The sequence below is a fragment of the Arctopsyche grandis genome, chromosome 13 (genome assembly GCF_051622035.1).
Source record: "Arctopsyche grandis isolate Sample6627 chromosome 13, ASM5162203v2, whole genome shotgun sequence".
Lineage (NCBI taxonomy): Eukaryota > Metazoa > Arthropoda > Insecta > Trichoptera > Hydropsychidae > Arctopsyche > Arctopsyche grandis.
Window position 1 is genome coordinate 5308413 of NC_135367.1, and position 16254 is coordinate 5324666.

Sequence of the window (16254 nt, forward strand, 5' to 3'; positions counted from 1 at the left end):
CTATAGCATTTTTAAGGAATTGTATTTTAGATATAATGCTTCTGACATTTTGGTAATATATTGTTAGTTTTTTGTACTATTTTTATTTATTATTTTAGGCACTCCATTAAAATATTTTATTATTAAGTCACTTTCACCTTTGTCTTTTCTGGTATTCATTTCGTTCCACAAATTGTTTATATGTAGTCTTTGCATGTACGTTAGGTCATTTTTTATTTTAATTCCTAGTTTGGGTCCTTTTCTAAGTAATGATATTGCTGTTTGCTGTACATCGAGTTTAACTTTTAGGGGCCTTGGCTTCGTACCTTGTTTTAATCCGATTCTATGAGCGGTGAATTTGTGGTTAGGTAGCTCGGCTTTTGACAATAAATTTGCGATTACATTATTGTCGTCATTATTACCTGTTTCAGTAATGTCAAATATGATAACATTGTTTTTTCTATTTTTTCTTTGAAACATACATATGTATGTATGTTTCGAATTTACAAAAGCGAAAGATATTAATTAGTAAAAATATACCTTTTTAAATTATTGATAAACGAAATGAGCCTTAATTACTATAAACTATCATATAGATTTTAATGTGACTATAATAACACTGAGCAACAAAAACGAAAGCATTTAAATTGCAATTACCGCTCGAGTTAGTACTGTTACGTACGCCGTGGATTGAGCGAATTGTACTTAGACCAACGGATATCTGTTATCGGATTAACTAAATGCATACCGTGCGACTGGTATAAGTGGGTTTTAAGGATTAGCGACAAGCTAAGTGCATGAAACAATGATTGCACTTCTCATACCGTGGGAATACATATCCGAATACGTGACTATGCAGTAGGTAAACATATTAGACGTCCTGAGAGATCTACCCCTTATAAGGCGGTACGTAGGCGATATCAGGTCATTCTGGACTGAACACTGGCAATACGTGTATCTCCTGAATCATCAATAAATGCTGTGAAACGACTGTTGGCTTTTACTTGGATCCTCCACCCACCCCTACGCAACAGTACGTTTAGATAAAAATAAAAAATATTAAAATAGAAAACCAATCCTTATAAACGAGGTGAAATAAAAAAATTGCCAAATAAATGCAAAATAGCACGGAGAAAAAATCCATAAAAAAAATGTATTTTTGACTTTTAAAATTCGCTAGACAATTAATTATAAGTATTTTAAAGCAATGCAATATCAAAATCAATAGGAAAAACATCTGACTATTGATTCCAATACTCACTTTGAGCACAGCAATACTAGGTTTTGAGTTAAAGACCGCAAAAGCCAAAAAACTGTAAAAATCGCGCATTTTTTTAAACGCTCATATCTCGTAAACGATCACCAACCAGCAAAAATCAATAGCATATTCGAATTCAGTGGGTCAAAGTTAGTAAAGATTGGTTAGTCTCCGCTCTGGTAACTAAAAAACGTGATTTTTTGTGGCTCAATGTAATTTTCAACAATAACCATAGAACGGGAGATGTTTAAAATTGCTTTAAAAAGCATTTGTAGTGTAGCACACATGTGCTACACTACAAATGTAATATAATATAGCGAAAAAAATTAATAGTATGATTCGTGTTGTTACGAAAAATTGGTAAAACTGAAACGAAAAATAAAGCGGTATAAAGCATATGTATGTAGGTAGAATATTTGTCAGTGCATCGGAAATTCCTATAACGGAGACGGTCGCGGTCGTTCCTTGCAAAACGCAGAGTTTACGTAAGCTTGGCGACCACTTCACCAGCGGGCCGAGTCGGCGGTCGCCCAGGCGCCCTGGTCGCCCAGTCGCCGTCGCCCAGTCGACGATCGCCCAATGCGATGGGCGCCCAATTGACGCAGTGCCCGCCAGTCTCGTTGTCCAGTTGTCGCAGTGGCGAGTAACACTGGTCGACCGATCGTCCTGGGCGCCCAATCGTCGCGTACCGAAGATAAGCACCCGAGCACTATTCCAAGCAGCAATGGACAAAATAAGAATGGGACATCTAGTTGCCGACGTTCTAGGAGGACATGGCACATGAAGTAGAAGAATAACAAAAGAAAAAAACTTCTATACTATATATAAAAACGGACTGTCGCTAAATATATATATTTGTATATTTGTATGCGACGGACGATCAACCATCAACCAGTATGGGGAACAAAAATTTTTTTTTTCATTTTTTCAGTTTTTTTCATTTTTTTCACTTTTTCAGTTTTTTCATTTTTTCAGTTTTTTCTTTTTTTTCATTTTTTTCATTTTTTTCATTTTTTCAGTTTTTCAGTTTCCCAGTTTTTTCTGGCCCCGGGGTGCCGAAGGCACTGAGGGCGCTGGGGGCGAAGCCCCCGGGGTGCCGGAGGCATCGGGGGCGCTGGGGGCGCCGGAGGCGCTAGGGGCGAAGCCCCCGGGGTGCCGAAGGCATCGGGGGCGCTGGGGCCGAAGGCCCCGGAGCGACGGAAGCGCCGGGGTTCCGGAGGCGTCGGCGATGCACAAAACGTAATTCGTAATTCGTAATCACTTCGTAATTTGTCATTCGTAATTCGTGCATTAATTTCTTTCCGAAACCAGTCGATTCAATATCTTTAACTTTATTTTTATTCGAGTTTCAATTCCTTTTCCAAACCACCCGTTGAAATCAACGGGTCCAACACTAGTATATAATATTTGCTACTAATTTTTCCTCTTGGCAGAGACATCGACATCTCTTGAAAATTTATTTAATTAATTAATTAATTTCTCTATTGGTGTTTTATATTGTTAACATGTAGGTAGGCAGGTACTTCTTACCTTTTTATATATTAAACAATTAAATATAAATATTAAAATTAATATATATAAACTATTTAAAAATTATTCGACCACGTGCGGATCGAACCGACACATTCCGTTTAATTTTTTTTTATTTAATAACTTAATATGCCAACACCCATGCGATGATATGTCATCGGGTGCAACACTATTTTTAAATAATTATGCAAAAAATTAGAAAAATCAAAGTAGTACAAACCTATTCATAATTTCAGCCAATTTATTCACAGCTTGACACTTCAACATAGTTTCGGACTGTAATTTCTTTGTCAATTTTTCGAGTTCATCCTGAGTTGCAGTAGAAGCATTTAATTTATCTTGTAAAATTGCAACTGATCTGCGATAATTTTCTACTTCCTTTAAAATTAACAAATTTGTTTAATTCAAAGTTTCATAAATCATAAAAATAGCAGTTTTTACATATAAAATCAATATAATACCTTCCGGTGATGTTCTACAGCAGCACTGGTTTCTTGCTCCCTTTCACGGAGTGATTGTATTGCGTTTTCTTTTGCGGTCATATCGTTACGGTGTTTCGTCATTATATCTTTGTACTCCAGCTCTTTCATGGTCTTTTCTTTTTCAAGATCGGCGACCGTTTCCTCGGCAATCAATCTATAACATTAAACAATATTACAAAATATTACATAGTATAAAACTTCATATAAACAAAAGATAATAATGAAATTACTTTGCCAGTGCTTCTGAATCGCCCCTAGTGATAGCTATTTGCAACTGATGCATCAAAGATGTGCGTTCATCTTCCAACTCCTGCATATTACGATTGCGTTCTTCGACTTCTTCTCGCAATTCGGCTAGTTGTTGTTTATATAATGTTGTAAAATATTGTTCCGAATCGAGCTGCTCTTTTAATTCTTTCAACTGAAATTAATGTTATATTATTTAAATGTGCACTGGTGACGTATGATGGGCATTGACAGAGTATGTACTATGTTGCGTACTAATACTTAGAGACCCATATTGTTATCGATGACACGAACAAAAGTTCACGGACAAAACGCTCACTGACATATTGAACCCAATAGAAGGTTCACGCGTTAGAGCGTTCACAAGCAAAACACTCACTGACATGATGTACCCAATAGAAGGTTTAAGCGTCAGAACGTTCATGGGCAAAACGCTCACCGACATAATGTACCAAATAGAAGGTTCACACGATATAACGTCCACGGAGAAAACGTTCACCTGATCGAACATTCACACAACAAAACGTCCACATTTTACGTTAGCAACTTTTTATTTTATTTATAATTTTCAAAATGAAGATCATTTCAATTCTTTGTGGCACAATTTATGAAAAGATACAATTTAAAGATTACAAATCGGTTGCTATCATAATTCATTGTGAACATCTGATTTCATGAATCATTCTTGTATCCAATGTCTAAATTCCACATTCATATTTGAAGAATGGAAAAACACATTTATTAAAAAATTTTTTCTTCAAAACCACTGTCTTTTCATTTCCTCAATAATTTTCCTTTCATATATGTATGTACATATATAGCTATTATGGGACTAGAATCACTAGCTAAAATGACTAAATTTAATAATCTCGGATCCTAAACATATTAAATGAAGCTGTGATTCTTCTGTCGATAGCCATATATACTATGTATGACTGAATTATCACAGATGATGAGACATAACTCATTTTGGGCCGTAAACATACAAAGCATTTTTAGTACAATTTCATTCAAAGGCCGTCAACACGGTGTGCGTTTTTAAATCCGTCAAACTTCATACAAAAAAATATTATTTTTAAGATTTGATTTCAAACTTTCACTCATAGATATCATACCAGCATCTTTGGCCAAAATATCAAAAAATAAATTTTAATATATATTAGTATGATTTAAAGCTTGAAATATTGTTCCAAGGAAATTATCGATTATAATAATAATAATAATAATATTCAGAATAAATCCCCAGATATCGAAATTGACTGCTTAGCTTTTTTCGCTTAGCATAGATTTTAAATTGAATCTTTCATTCAAATGAACAACACAATAATCTATAAGATAGATATCATTATGCATAATATATTTATATGTTAGTTTCAGAAACGCTGATCTGATCATTCATAGGGTCAAACACAATTGTAAAGAAGCTCTATTCCATTTTTTAATTTAATTGATATAAAGGTTTATACTATATTATAAAGGCTCTAAATTTTAGTTAATGTGCGAAAAATACGACGACTCTTATAGCTTTCGCAAAATTCGAGCGGTCCATAATGAGTCAATATCTAAATCATGGATTCCAAGCTTCAATAGTTCAATAGCTCAAAATACCTGAAGAGATTTTGCATCGTCTCGTAATCGTAATGCTGATGTTATTCGAAATATGCAACGGCTACTGGAAGCCTAGAGGGGACTAATCAAAATGACTAATCGATAGTCTAAGAAATTTTGAAAAAATTCACTTATCTAACAATGATTTTTCTTATCACATTTTTTTATAAATTACTTCAGATAAAAATTAACAATTAAATAGACAGTCAGTACATTTTTGTAGACCTTATTGAAATGACACATACTTGGCACAAGCTGCTGCAACACAATGTCAACTGTATACAGTGGAAGATTGACCATTCATAATAGCAATATCCTGCTTTTCAAACATAAGCAGAAAGAGCTAGAAAACATTAAAGGACATGTCATAAATAATATGTATCCAACTACACTTGACCTGTTCCTCATATGATTTGCGCACAAAAATTTTGCTCAGGTATTTATATTATTTTTATTAATGCAAATTCTACCAAAACAGATATGTAATACTTTTGCTTATTATTTTTATTTCTTAAATGTAATACCGGGTATTGCATCAAAATATGGACGGCAAACACAAGTGGTACACATTTATAACTACAAGCTTTTAAACCCGAAATTTGCAAATGATTCCAATTCCATACATATCCAAATGATTCACGCAGATGCACACTATCAATACAAACAAACACGTTTTTGAGATTGCACGCATGCCTCCGACTTGTATAAATATGCACTTATGCACCGAGTAGTGCACTCAATAAACCACTCTAGTAAATACGTACCTCATCTTTCACTCTACACAACTTATCCAAAGCATCCCGCATACATCTTAAACGTTTGCCCACGGCCGTCTTCTATGGAAGCTTTGCGCGACAAGTCTGTAGCGCGGCTGTCTTCCATAGAATCTCTGAATTTTGCACGGGATTTTGAGCCTTATATGCGCCTATTTGAGCTGTTTTAAGGTTCAAAATTGGTTGAATATATTACTGAGAGTTGAATGCCATCTATTCAATTTGCTTAAAATGAATATATACCAGTCAAAATTAGTTTTTTGTGGAAAAATACTGAAACCTCGTTGATGTCTTCATACAATTGAGACAATACGTCTCAATTGTATGAAGAATGATTATTTGACAATTAAGCCAAAACTACGAGATATATTATGTATTTTATTGTTTAAAATAATACTTTATGTGTTAATTAACATATCTGGTTACTTGAGTAAATATTAAAATCTGTATTTAAGATCGAAAACTCGATTGCCAAATTCGCGAAAAAGGTGCCGCGTACAGGGCTTGTTCGCTATATTTATTGCCGCGGCCAAATGGTTAACAGGTATTGGGCCCAGAAGTTGCTAAAGATTCATAGAAGACGCACAATACCAATCTGTCCGTAAAATGGAGTCGAAATCCACCAGGATGAACGTCGCAGCCATCGAACCACTCACGCGTGCGAACTACGACACATGGAAAATACAGATGGAGACCTTGCTCATGAGGAACGACGCGTCGGCCGAAGAAATCGTCGAGCCGAAGACAGATGCCGAAGAAAGTAAGACTTGGAAGGCGAAAGACGCCCAAGATTCTCATGATCTTTGTCAGGCAGAATACATGGCCCTGACGGAAGCTGCAAAGGAAGCTTTACATGTCAGACAGCTATTGAACGACATGGGAGTCGACCAAAAGGAAGTTCTCAGAGGCAGCACAACATATAGCCAAGAACCCCGTTGTAACCAGGAAGCCAAAACATATGGCGGTAAGAGAACATTTCATAAGGGATATGGCGAAGAAGGGCACCATAAGACTCGCGTACCGGCGATCTGAGGAACTAGAGGCCGACATGCTGACTAAAGCTCTATCGGCAGCACAATTGATGGACGTCACTGACAGACTGGGGATATTCAGGGAGTGTTGGGACTGCACGCATGCCTCTGACTTGTATAGATATGCACTTATGACCAAAATCTGTATTGCACTATTGCACCGAGTAGTGCACTCAACAAACTGCTCTAGTAAACACGTACCTCATCTTTAGCTCTCAAGTTATCCAAAGCATCTCAATAACACTCAAGATTTCTTTATATACTTAACACAACATCAATGCAATGAAATCAACAGCAACGAACCTGAGTTTCATCACGAGATCTGACAGCATTTAATGAAATGATTTCATTGCGGACAGCTGATAAGGAAACTTTCAGATCTGCAATTTCTTTCTCTTTCATTTCTTTGTACGATCTCAAGGAAATTATTTCAGCTTGAGCTGACGAAAGATCGGCGGCTAAAGACTTCCGTTTGTGTTGTTCCTGATCCAACGCAGCCTGTAAGCCTTGAACCTAAACAAAAAATTGTTTTACAATAATTGTATAGTCGTATTAAATTTTTTTTTTTTATAATACAACTATGGTAACCTTTTCACTTTCTTGACGATGTTCACCTTCTACTTTTTGTAGACGTTGCTGAATCTGTCTATAATCCACATTCAACATGGACATTTGCCGCTCTTTCTCTTGACAATTAAGTTCAGCCTTTTGCCGAATAGTTTTTTCCTCGTTCAGCTTAGCTTGGAGGGCTAAAAATTAAACAAAACATTGAAATCATCACATCAATGTAAGATCACGAAGTGACAAAACTAAAACGTAAGCTATTCAGATATGAATAAACACCTGTTCATATATATTGCTAATAAAGTATAACTACCTCGAAAAATTTTATCCATTCGACCTTTGATGCATGCAAATATAAAATTTCGAACTCATGATAAATATAAAATCACTAACAAAAATAAAATCATAGTAACTACATGAAAATAGACTAAAAAAAAGTACGATAAGATTAATCAAGTTCGAGTATATTACCTTTAACGACTTCTAGATTGGCTTCGTCTTTAGATAACGATTGTGAATGTTGAGTGTGGTGATGGGCTTGGACTTCTTGCATTAGACGACGTTGTGCAGCGTCCAGTTCCAACTCTATCGTGGCGGTTTGCTTTTCTTGATTGGCTAGTCGTTCCGCCAGTTGTCTCTCCGTAGTCTCGGCGTGAGCGAGTCGGTTTCCAACGCGGCTCAGTTCAGAGTGAGCGGCCGTTAGAAGAGCGTTCACTTCCAGCGCTGCAGCATTAGCCTCGTTCCGAGCACGTCGTTCGGCTTCGAGGCTCTCGATTATGCGCATCTTTTCTCTCTCCATCGCTTCCTTTTCCACTTGGAGAGTGGAAAGGAGCCCCGAGTTGGCCTGTTCGGCGACCTGACGAGCGGCCTGCAACTCGGCAGCTTGCATCCGCAAACGTGCCGATACTTCAGACTCACACTTGAGCTTCTCTTGTATATCAGACAATTGTTTTTCTAATATACTAATTCGATCATTACTCTGTTGATTGTTATTCATTTCTTTTGTTCTCTTAGCTTGCTCTTCTTCAAGTCGGCGGTTCGTTTCGTTGAGCAAAGTTTCAATTTTACGTCTTAACTCTCCTTCGGCTTCCATCTTGCGTTGGGTCTCTTTTAGATTGTACTTGACTCGAGCCAGTTCCTTCTCAGCCGAAGCCATTTTATCCTTTGCATCATTTTCACACTCGGACAATGCTTGAATTTGAATCAACAGTTGGCCGTTTGCCTCTTCTAGTTTTTCCTTGGCGGCTATTTCTTTGTCTAATAAATTTTCGAGATGTTTCCAGCCGTCCGAGCCGTGAACTGAACTATTGACATGATTGGACGATACCGTATCCACGACGTCGTATTTTTCAATCCCACGAGAACACAGTTGATAGTCTCTATTGTAAGTGAATCCCACAAAAGGAAGATGATTTCCGGCAAAAGTTTTAGGATCCGGAAAGCTTGCATCCAAGGCATCGGACTTTTCGATATCGTCGAAATTACGTGCATCGTCGTCACTCGAGAGTTCAGGTACAACTGGGGGCGCGGCGTCTCTTAAATTTTCAAAACTCCACTGGTCGTTTATAAAGAACGGATGATCTTTTATCTCGTTGACATTGCTCCTCCCTAAGCGTTTGGTTCTATCAGTCAAAAAGCCTCGTATGAGAGCCTTGGCATCTCTCGAGATATCGACGTCTTCGGGAAACGACAGTGTATTCCTATGATCCATAATTTTTCCGTACGTTCCGACCAAACTGTCAGCGTAGAAAGGAGGGTCTCCGATGAGCATTTCGTATAAAAAGATTCCGACTGCCCACCAATCACACTCCCTTCCGTAGACACCCTCACCGTTCTGCGATTGCAAAACTTCCGGGGATATATAATCAGGGGTTCCGACTGCGTTGCTGGCACGCACCAGTCCATCGGGACCCATGCGCATACAAGTTCCAAAATCGGCCAGTTTCAGGTGGCCGTATTTGTCGATGAGCATATTGTCGGGTTTCACGTCCCTATGTACAAAGCCCATTCCGTGGATGACGTCTAAAGCTAACACGATTTCCATAGTATAAAATTTTGCCCACTTCTCAGGTATATCGTAATTCGACATTAAACTAACTAGATCGCCCCCCGGCATATAATCCATCACCATATACAAATACTTTTGGTCCTGGAAGGCAAAGTGTAACTTTAAGATCCATTCAGAGTTCGCGTGAGCCATGATGTGCCTCTCCTCCCAGAAGAACGTCGAGTCCGATCTTTTGATCATTTCAACTTTGCTCAGTAGTTTCATGGCGTACACTTGACGAGTAAATTTATGTCTAACTAATTGCACTTCGCCAAAAGCGCCTCTTCCTATTACTTTAACGAAATCATAATCTGATGCTTTCATACGCAAATCACAGATGCTAGAGGCCAAGGATTCATCTGAAAATAAAAACAATAATCGAATTATTACATGTGCACATATTTCAATGAAAATAATGAATTATGTATGAAGATAGTTTTAGATCATAAATCTTATTTAGTTCAATGTAGAAACCAATTTAAATAGTTTTCGATTACTTATAAGCTATTTTCTACATTATAAACGGTTTAGTCGAGTTGTAGCTCAAAATATTAGTTGTACGAATTTTTTTCATTAACACTTTGCACTCTTATTGGAATTTCTCTTCACCACTAGTCTACTCTAGGACGGAAAAAATTATATGATTTTTTTTTTTTAATTTTAGTTGTTCATATTATTAAATTATGTCGAAGATCGAATTGGTAAATTCATTTTAACAAAAAATACGCAATTTTTTTTTTAGATAAAAACTAAATATTATGCTCAGTTATTTTGGGACTATCTGTTCGTCTCCAATTGTGACCATAATAACATGATGTTGATTTGGGATAGCATTTCTCGAATATAGTCACTAAACTCAATTATTTCAAACCATCATAATTACTAAATCGAACTAAATGATAAGTTCTACATTTCTTGTATTATTTATGACAGCAGTTTTGTATAATAAATGAGTTTTATTACTAGAAACTTTTAAAATATGCCTATAGAAATGTTTTCATACCTACCCTATAGTTCGTTAGGCAGTTTGGGTCCAAGGATGCAAAGCTATTGTCTGTTTACTCATTGTATTTTAATGGGGACCCACCCTCATAAAGTGTCTATAGGTTAGTTTTTAAACTGTTAGTTAAAATCGTATTTTCTATTCGTTACCAACTTGTAGGACACATCGAAAAAAAAAGCCGGATCATCCCAGAAGGCGGGCAAAGACGAAAAGATTAGATTTAACAGATACATGGTGTTTTTGATCACTATTTTTTTACACTTTTCAAACAAATCTTGCCTTTGAAGTTCACGACGAACTCATCGACCACTATGTCTCTGCACGGTATAATTAATTGTCTGCATTTAGCATCTAAATGATTCAAAAAGCCATTGTGTTCTACATTATTATTTTTGAGTTGTAATATCCGAAATATTTGTAGAAACCGATCTCTTTTGAAGACACTCCTAAAAAACATATTTTCAACCGAAAAATAAAAATTTTTTGGTTGAAAATATGATGACATAAAATCGAACAATTATCACTGTTTGTATCTCTGATATCACCTTCACTATCGCTTTCGTTATCAACATATCCCCTTTTTTACTTGGTTTGGGTTGAATGCCACTTCCACTGTAAAAATTTTCTACATTATCAAATACAAAATAGTTATCATCACTATCACAATCATTTTGGAAGTCTTCTAGGTTTTGAAAGTTTTCTAGTACGTAACGAATAGAAAATGTGATTTTAACTAACAGTTTAAAAACTGAAATTTCAATGTTGCCAACACTTGTATTTATTATTTCTCCATATGCACTAATATTACCGAACACGTCGTAAAATTATGGTCACCCCACCGAAAATACCTCCTTAGAGCACAATATATCGATACCGACTGCCCAAATAAAACGGCGCACTCAAATGTAGAAGCAGGTAAAGAATGCAAATATTCTTAGAAACAATATAGACGCTAACCCATTACTGTAATTATCCTATTTATACATTTTCTAGCATCTCGTATCCTTTAAGTACACTATTGTAAAATAAAACCTTCAAAAATTTGCCAATGAATATTAAAAATAAAGCTCCAAAGTAGCCGCTTAACAAAGCCACTATACTGGCTTTCAGAGCTGGCAGCCGAATATCCGAAAGCCACTATAGTGGCTTTCAGAGTTCAAGACGCTAAACCAAATAATGTCCATTTCTAATTATATTATTTACTAGCTGTATTACCCGGCTTCGCTCAGTGTTTATAAGATAAACCGCTTAAACATGACTAAGCTAATAGTAAACATTTAATTAAAAAAAAAAAAATTTTAAAAATTAAAAAAAAAAATCAAAAAATTAAAAAAAAAACAAAAAAATTAAAAAAAAATCAAAATTTTTTTTTTAAAAAATCTAATTTTTTTTTTGCCTTCTAGGGCTTCGCCCTCGGCGCCCCCCTGAGCCTTTGCCTTTAAGGGCTTCGCCCCTCCACGCCCCCATGAGCAATTGCCGTTTAGGGCTTCGCCCCCATGATCAGTTGCCTTTTAGGGCTTCGCCCCTCCACGCCCCCATGATTAAATGCCGTCTAAGGCTTCGCCCCCATGATCAGTAGCCTTTTAGGGCTTCGCCCCTCCGCGCCCCCATGATTAATTGCCATCTAGGGCTTCGCCCCCCTTAGTTTATGCCTTTTAGGGCTTCGTCCCTCCGCGCCGCCATGATTTAATGCCGTCTAGGGCTTCGCCCCCCTTAGTAAATGCCTATTAGGGCTTCGCCCCTCCGCGCCCCCATGATTGAATGACGTCTAAGGCTTCGCCCCCATGATCAGTTGCCTTTTAGGGCTTCGCCCCTCCACGCCCCCATGATTAAATGCCGTCTAGGGCTTCGCCCCCCTTAGTTTATGCCTTTTAGGGCTTCGCCCCTCCGCGCCCCCATGATTTAATGCCGTCTAGGGCTTCGCCCCCCTTAGTTAATGCCTATTAGGGCTTCGCCCCTCCGTGCCCCCATGATCAGTTGCCTTTTAGGGCTTCGCCCCTCCACGCCCCCATGATTAATTGCCGTCTAGGGCTTCGCCCCCCTTAGTTTATGGCTTTTAGGGCTTCGCCCCTCTGCGCTCCCATGATAAATTGCCGTCTAGGGCTTCGCCCCCATGGTCAGTTGCCGTTAAGGGCTTCGCCCCAAAAGGCTGCGCCCCCTTCGGGGCCCCATGCGGCTGAGCTCTATAAGGCAGCGCCCCATAAGGCGGCGCCCCATAAGGCTGCGCCCCCTTCGGGGCCCCATGAAACTACTCGCCTTGCGCCCCCGCGGGAATGAATCCATTGAATCGAAAAAAACAAATCGGCGCCCATGGATCGCCCATGAATCACGTGTTCGATGACGTCACCGATCTACGGACGACGACGAAGGATATAGACATACATATATACAAAGTCTCTTTCCAAATTATAGATTAGATTACAGTATTTATGTATATAGTATTACATTCAAGTGGTGAATCCGAGTCTGTTATACAAATTTATCAAGAGAGTTTTTATAATTGAAAGTAGCTTAAGTCTGCTTTTCTTCATTTCGAGAAATATCCCACAAAACATGAAATATAATGTTTTACGTTTAACAATATTCAAAAATACTAGTAGCTTGTAATACGTTCATTCTGCTGTTCCGAGATTCTAGACAAATTGTATTAAAACCAGCAGAATAGACTAGCAGTTAGCATATAATGCTTTGAACAAAGTGGTCACGGGTTCAAATCCCACTGGTTTCTGCTGGCCAGACCTTGGATTTGTGACTCCAGGTCGATCGTTTCCTATCTGAGTTTGTCAATTTATCTGATTTTCATTGGAACGATAGCAAAAAATTGGCAACCTTATCCATTTTATCGCAAATCTCGAGTTTTCACCAATCGCGAATTTCGCTGAATTTTATAAAATGCTGCAAATTTACAAATTTGACCATAAATGTCTCGGTGGATGTTAATTGATATGTATTTACTTTGTATAATTCTAATAATACTTGTATCAAATGTACAATTTTCCTGACCAGGAAGGCACATTTGGGTTACCGTTTGGCCCTCCCGGTATATATTAAATAAATAAATGATAACAATTTGTGAATAAGTCAAACGGAAATAGTGTTTTTGGATCTGAAAATTGAACTTCCGCTACTTTTATTTTAAATATAATGACTCAATTGATCAAAATATATGCAGATGCAATTTTTTTTTAAATATGTACATTTATAGACATTCTGCTTAATTGTGTGGCTGTTTTTTAGTAATAGAGTAAATAAGGAAAAATATTTTAATACAGTTGTTTGTACAGACAAAAATGAAGGTTTAGTTAAATGTGAATATTTTATATGATTTTTTTCTGTATTTCATTCAAACATTTAGACTAGGGTTGCCAGATTTATTGACATTCAAACAGAGACATTTAAATTGTGTATCTTTTGGCAACTTTGTAACTACTTTTTGAACAATGAGGCGTCGGCATCTTTTTTATCCACCAATTTGTCAAAGCAACACTTCTTTCAATAGTGCAATCGTTCGTATATGCCGTATTTACAATAGCTTAGATCAGCGGTTCCCGAACGGTGTTCCGCGGAACCTTGGGGTTCCGTAAGAGGCTCTCAGGGGCTCCATTCAAGATTTCCCATTTGTGTCAACTTACAAATGCGAGGCTGGGTTTTCAGCTTACGCCTACACGAAAAATAAGTTGAATGCTGCACCAGACCTCCGCATCCAAATGTCAGACATAAAACCTGACTTCATTGTTATTTTAAGGAAAACTATGAAAAGATTTCATTCATCACATTAAATAAATATCTTTTTGTTCCAACTAAATAAATATTTTTATCTTAAAAAGTCTTTCTTTTAAAGTCAAACTATACTTAGAAGATGTGGACGGACACCAATCCAAAAAGCCTCAGTATGGTGTGATTTCACGTAAAAAAACAATGTTACAATTAGTTTATTTCTTACTTAAGCTAGGGTTCCGTCCAAAAATGGTAAACCAAAAAGGGTTCCGTAGCCAAAAGAATTCGGGAACCGCTGGCTTAGATGATTGTCTTGACCTCTTTGGTGACCTTTTAGTATTTTTAGGACAAAGGTGAAGAAAATAATATGTGGTTGTATTGCTTCTTCACCTTCATTGTCGTTCTTTTTCTTTTTTACTTTATCTGTTTCTTTTTGTAAAATCTTGATGTTTTTGTAATTTTACATTACCATATGTAGTGCTTACTGTAAATGGAATATTATATTTTTATTTGTGTTTATTATTATTTTTTGTCTCACTATACAACTTTCTTTTTATATTTTATTCTGTATGTGTGCCTATTTAAATAAATAAAAAATAAATAAATAATTATATCGGATTGTTGGTTTCCGCGACGAGAAATTTCAAGTGACTCAACATAGAAAACATAAGCACAGTTTGTCGTCGAAAGATAAGACTGCGGTTATTGAATTAATCAAATTGAATATTGAAAGTTTCATGTGATATGTTCGGAGCCAGTGGCGTAGCGAAGGGGGGGGGGGGTTCGGGGGGTCTGGACCCCCACCTTGTCCTCAGCCCACTCCTGTCGCAATTGATCGTTTGTACCATTTTGGATAGTTTTTTTATCACAAATCCATGATAGATTTTTAAGACATAAACATATACTTGAAAATTTCCAATGTTTGATTCCTGATGGAAAAAGCTGTCAACCATCAAGTGTTTTAAAAAATAAGATAAAGACTTTGGGGTAAATTTACAACCAAGATATATTTTGTGGGCCTTTCATTCTATCTGGAGAGTTGGAGATGTGGTGACAATATATAAGTAATAGTGAAAATCGACTGAAAAACGTACTAGCTGCAATTGCAATTTACAATCCTTCAATAATTGGAAAGAATGTTGATGTAATGTCTGAGATTTTAAATATAGAATTAAATTATGTGAATGACTGGTTGTGTGAAAATAAATTAAAGTTTAATGTAAATAAAACAAAAATGATGTGGTTGAATGGTAAAAATATTATATATAAAAACGGACTGTCGCTAAATATATATATTTGTATATTTGTACATATGTATATATGTGACAGACGATCAACCATCAACCAGTATGGGGAACAAATTTTTTTTTTCTTCATATTTTTCATTTATTTCATTTTTTCAGTTTTTTTATTTATTTCAATTTTTCATTTTTTTCATTTTTTTCACTTTTTTGTTGTTGTTGTTTTCGTTTATAGATGGTGGGGAATAAAGATTTATTGAAAGAGAAAATCAGCAATGTTGTGGCATTATTAAAGACTGGACAGTTTTCTCTTCGGTCTATTGCCAAAAAAGAGGAGATTAGTCATGGTTCTGTGCATAAAATCAGCATCAGACTGAAAAATAATGATGACCCCACCGTCACCCGGCGGACGAATTGTCGTGGCATTCGAAAATTCAGTCCACGAATTCACCGAAAAATCGTCGGGGTCGTAAACAGTGATTGGTTCATTACAGCAAAAGGAATAAAAACATCTTTGGGGGAAGCAAATATTAATATTTCGGTCAGTACGATCCGATGCCGCCTCGCCGAAGCTGGGTTAAAAAGTCGACAACCAGTCATGATTTGGGGCTCAATTAGTGGGGAAGGTCTGGGGCCATTGTATTTTGTAGAAGGGATGATGAATGCTTCGCTATATATAACTGTATTGTGAGACACTTTATTGCTCTCAAAGCAAAACAAAATTGACAATGGGAATCTCGTGCACTTAATGCTAGATAATGCACCCCGCCACACA

At 36.9% G+C, this 16254-nt stretch overlaps 1 protein-coding gene and 1 long non-coding RNA gene across 5 annotated transcripts in view; both read right to left on the reverse strand.

The window, feature by feature from the left end:
• The window catches only part of LOC143921372 (uncharacterized), a 28292-nt gene extending 27322 nt beyond the window's left edge, over positions 1-970 (reverse strand). The window contains exon 1 of the long non-coding RNA XR_013261425.1: positions 923-970. This is a non-coding gene — a long non-coding RNA (uncharacterized LOC143921372). The remainder of the gene's footprint in view (positions 1-922) is intronic.
• Positions 1-16254, reverse strand: part of Rok (Rho associated coiled-coil containing protein kinase) — a 34147-nt gene that overhangs the window by 17313 nt on the left and 580 nt on the right. For all 4 annotated transcript variants that reach the window (XM_077444627.1, XM_077444628.1, XM_077444626.1 and 1 more), the window contains exons 2-7: positions 7943-9877; positions 7496-7656; positions 7211-7420; positions 3480-3670; positions 3229-3403; positions 2988-3145 (exon numbers count right to left, since the gene is read on the reverse strand). In XM_077444627.1, the coding sequence (XP_077300753.1) occupies positions 2988-3145; positions 3229-3403; positions 3480-3670; positions 7211-7420; positions 7496-7656; positions 7943-9877 (2830 nt within the window). The remainder of the gene's footprint in view (positions 1-2987; positions 3146-3228; positions 3404-3479; positions 3671-7210; positions 7421-7495; positions 7657-7942; positions 9878-16254) is intronic.